The 3,668-nt window shown below is 50.8% G+C and overlaps 1 protein-coding gene across 1 annotated transcript; it reads right to left on the bottom strand.

Moving 5' to 3' along the window:
- Positions 1–2,477: 2,477 nt before the first annotated feature.
- Positions 2,478–3,634, bottom strand: LOC105504797 (CD97 antigen-like). Its single transcript, XM_011932367.1, has 2 exons — positions 3,074–3,634; positions 2,478–2,940 (listed from the first exon to the last, which is right to left on the bottom strand). Exons 1-2 carry the CDS (start codon positions 3,222–3,224, stop codon positions 2,741–2,743), a joined length of 351 nt encoding a protein of 116 aa, XP_011787757.1. The 5' UTR covers positions 3,225–3,634; the 3' UTR covers positions 2,478–2,740.
- Positions 3,635–3,668: the final 34 nt, after the last annotated feature.

The following is a 3,668-nucleotide window of genomic DNA, read 5'->3' as shown; positions in this document are numbered from 1 at the left end:
TTTTTTTTTTTTTTTTGGAGATGGAGTTTCACTCCTGTCGCCCAGGCTGGAGTGTAATGGCGCAATCTCGGATCACTGCAACCTCCGCCTCCTGGGTTCAAGCAATCCTCCTACCTCAGCCTCCTGAGTAGCTGAGATTACAAGTGTCCACTACCATGCCCAGCTAATTTTTGTATTTTTAGTAGAGATAGGGATTCACCATGTTGGCCAGGCTGGTCTCGAACTCCTGACCTCAGATGATCTACCCGCCTCTGCCTCCCAAAGTGCTGGGAGTACAGGTGTGAGCCACTGCACCCCGCAATTTTTGTACTGTTTTATAGAGATGGATTTCACAATGTTGCCCAGGCTGGTCTCGAACTCCTGGACTCAAGAGATCTGCCCACCTTGGCCTCCCAAAGTGTTGGAATTACAGGCGTGAGCCACCACACTCAACCTTTTATTTTATTTTTAAAGACGGGCTCTTGCTGTGTCACGCAGTCTGGAGTGCAGTGGGGCAATCCTAGCTCACTGCAGGCTCCCACTCCTGGACTCAAGGAATCCTCCTGCTTCCCCAGTAGCTGGGATTACAGGTGGCCACCACCATTCCCGGCAGGCTCTGTTCTAACTCTGTCCAGCACTTTTAATGCATCAGAACCTGCTCTGAAGTGTAAAATACACAACAGATTTCAAAGACTTATTCTAAGAAAAAGAATACAAAATATCTCAGGGTTAAAAAAAAATAATTCCCGGCCAGGCATGGTGGCTCACGCCTGTAATCCCAGCACTTTGGGAGGCCAAGGCGGGTGGATCACCTGAGCTCGTGAGTTCGAGACCAACCTGACCAACATGGAGAAACCCCATCTCTACTAAAAATACAAAATTAGCCGGGCGTGGTGGTGCATGCCTGTAATTCCAGCTACTCAGGAGGCTGAGGCAGGAGACTTGCTTGAATCGGGAGGCGGAGGTTTCCGTGAGGCGAGATCATGCCATTGCACTCCAGCCTGGGCAACAAGAGCGAAACTCTGTCTGAAAACAAAACAAAGCAAAACAAAAACAATAACTTTGGTTGGGCGCAGTGGCTCACACCTGTAATCCCAGCACTTGGGGCGGCTGAGGTGGGCAGATCACGAGGTCAGGAGATCGAGACCATCCTGGCTAACATGGTGAAACCCCGTCTCTACTAAAAATACGAAAAAGTAGCCAGGCATGGTGGGCGGCGCCTGTAGTCCCAGCTACTTGGAAGGCTGAGGCGGGAGAATGGCATGAACCTTGGAGGCGGAGCTTGCAGTGAGCCGAGATGGTGCCACTGCACTCCAGCCTAGGCAACAGAGCGAAACTCCGTCTCAAAAACAAAACAAAACAAAACAAAAAATCATTCCATGTTAAAGTGGTTAATACGTTGGATCTATTAGGTTAAATGCAATCTTAACTTTATTTATTTATTTATTTATCTGAGACTGAGTCTCACTCTGTCTCCCAGGTTGGAGTGCAGTGGCACGATCTTGGCTCATTTCAACCTCCAACTTCCGGGTTCAAGTGATTCTCCTGCCTCAGTCACCCTAGTAGCTGGGACTACAGGTCCCCGCCACCACGCCCGGCTAATTTTTTTGTTATTTTAAGAGACAGGGTTTCACCATGTTGGCCAGGCTGGTCTTGAACTCCTGACCTCAGGTGATCTGCCTGCCTCAGCCTCCCAAAGTGCTGGGATTACAGACTTGAGCCACCATGCCTGGCCTGCAATCTTAACTTTAATTTAGCTTTATTTTTACTTTATAAAGTGTAGTTATTGGACAACAGCCATGGTGGTGCACACCTGTACTTCCAGTACTTTCGGAGGCTGAGGTGGGAAGATCACTTGAATCCAGGAATTCAAGAACAGCTTGGGCAACATAGCAAGACCCTCATCTCTACAAAAAATGAAAAAATTAGGCACAGTGGCTCACACCTGTAGTCTCAGCTCTTAATACTTGGGAGACTGAAGCGGGAGGATCGCTTGAGCCCAGGAGGTTGAGAATGGAGTGAGCTGTCATTGTGCCACTGCACTCCAGCCTGGGTGACAAAGCAAGACCGTATCTCTAAAACTAACTAAATAAATAATCTACCCACTGGAAAAGTTAAAATGATGTTAAGTGGCTCACATCATTTTTCTACGGTGCTAAACACATATGGGAAAACTTTTTTTTTTTTAAGACAAAGTCTTACTCTTGTTGCCCTGACTGGAGTGCAGTGGCGCAATCTCGGCTCACTGCAACCTCCCCTCCCAGGTTTAAGCTAATCTCTTGCCTCAGCCTCCTGAGTAGCTGGGATTACAGGTACACACCACCACGCCCAGCTAATTTTTGTATTTTTGGTAGAGATGGGGTTTCACCATGTTGGCCAGGCTGGTCTCGAACTCCTGACCTTGGGTGATCCACCTGCCTCAGCCTCCCAAAGTGCTAGGACTACAGGCATGAGCCACTGCGCCTGGCCTTTTTTTTTTTTTTTTTTTTTTTAGACAGGGTCTCACTATGTCGCCCAGGCTGGAGTGCTTTGGCGTGATCATAGCTCATAGCAGCCTTAACTTCCCGGGCTCAATTGATCCTCTCACTTCAGCCTCCCGAGTAATTGGGACTACGGGCACGGGCCACCACACCCAGCTAATTTTTGTATTTTTTGTAGAGACCATGTTTCACCATGTTGCCCAGGCTGGTCTTGAACTTCTGAGCTCAAGCGATCTACCCACCTCTGCCTCCCAAAATGCTGGGATTGCAGGCTTGCCCAGTCAGTTGTTCCATATTCTGAACCTCACCCTGGCCCCATCCCAGCTCCTCCATGTCTCTCCCACGGGCTCCCGCTCCAGACGGCCGCTGCTACCTGGGTCCTTGGCTCCAGCTGCCACAGCCCAATTCAGCTTCATGCGTGCATTGCTCTGACCCATAGTGACGTTCTTGTCCCCCTGCTTCTGGATCATCAGGGTCAGCTCTGAGGGGAGAGGGGCAGTAGTGATTAGGGACCCCGGGTACCAGGTGGGGCCCAGGGTTGGGGCAGGGCAGGCCAAGGTCTCCCGGGTACCAGGTGGGGCCCAGGATTGGGGCAGGGCAGGCCAAGGTCTCACCTGTGTTTGAAGGGGAAAGGTAGGTGAAGGGGCCTTCAGGCAGGGTCTTGGCCAGGATCCTCAGGATATCTTCAAGGTTTGAGAGCAGCTGGGTGGCTATGAGGTGCCGGACAGGTGGGGCCAGGGCCTCTATGTCCCCAGGAGCTTCCATCAGTTCGTCCACCAATTTGATGAGGTTCTAGGGGTGGTGGTGACAGAATTGCTGGAGCATCGGACCACAGGGGTTGCCTGAAGGACCTGGATCTCACCCACCCCCCGCCCACCAGGGGACACCCTGGAGACCCATAGGCACAAGGGAATCACTGAGATCATGCACTAACCAGAAAACAAGTGGCTGATTGAGTATATGCCTCCATGCATGTATGAATTACAGTGCTTAACACTGGTTGGGCACAGCCTGCCTGCCAGGCTCTGTTTTGATTTTCTGTCCTTTTTTTTTCTTTTTCTGAGACAGGGTCTTGGTCTGTCTCCCAGGCTGGAGTGCAGTGGCATAATCATAGCTCACTGCAACCTCCGCCTCCCAGACTCAAGCGATCCTCCCACTTCAACTTTCTGAGTAGCTGGGACTACAGAAGCGTGCCACCACACCCGGCTA

Source organism: Colobus angolensis, unplaced genomic scaffold, assembly GCF_000951035.1.
Source record: "Colobus angolensis palliatus isolate OR3802 unplaced genomic scaffold, Cang.pa_1.0 Scaffold12204, whole genome shotgun sequence".
In the NCBI taxonomy this organism is placed as follows: domain Eukaryota; kingdom Metazoa; phylum Chordata; class Mammalia; order Primates; family Cercopithecidae; genus Colobus; species Colobus angolensis.
Note: the sequence above shows the minus strand (reverse complement) of the source record. Positions and strands in the feature narration are given on the sequence as shown.